The sequence below is a fragment of the Apaloderma vittatum genome, unplaced genomic scaffold (genome assembly GCF_000703405.1).
Source record: "Apaloderma vittatum isolate BGI_N311 unplaced genomic scaffold, ASM70340v1 scaffold30013, whole genome shotgun sequence".
In the NCBI taxonomy this organism is placed as follows: domain Eukaryota; kingdom Metazoa; phylum Chordata; class Aves; order Trogoniformes; family Trogonidae; genus Apaloderma; species Apaloderma vittatum.
In genome coordinates, this window is record NW_009710315.1 from 369 (window position 1) to 763 (window position 395).

Genomic DNA, 395 nt, shown 5'->3' on the forward strand with positions numbered 1-395 from the left:
AGGAGCCTCCTTCTTCCCCTGGACCTCTGGGTTGTCCTTGTAGGGCTTCAGCACCTGGAGGCAGGAGGACATGGAGCTTGAGGGCCCTCAGCTATGCTGAGCAACTCCACCAGCAGCACAGGGGACCAACAAACCCCCCCACTCTCTGGCTCTATCCATGACCATCTTCCAGGTCCCATCTCCCAGGTCCCATCTCCCAGGGGATGCCAGCACACCGGCAATATCATTGTAGGCAGAGACACTCACAGTGATGCGAGGGAAGCTGGGGTCCTTGCCAGCCTCCAGGAGGATGTGTGCTGGGGTGGAGGGCACGATGAAGGGTCCCCGAGGGCTGCCCGGCCCCACACCCTCCACATAGCGCTCCGTGTCCGAGGGGTCGGGGAATGTGGCGGGCC

The 395-nt window shown here is 62.8% G+C and overlaps 1 protein-coding gene across 1 annotated transcript in view; it reads right to left on the bottom strand.

The window, feature by feature from the left end:
- Positions 1-395, bottom strand: part of PTCH2 (patched 2) — a gene marked incomplete at its 5' end in the record, with an annotated part of 6,749 nt that overhangs the window by 348 nt on the left and 6,006 nt on the right. Inside the window, 2 exon segments of the mRNA XM_009867264.1 lie at positions 3-54; positions 247-393. Of these exon segments, the coding sequence (XP_009865566.1) occupies positions 3-54; positions 247-393 (199 nt within the window).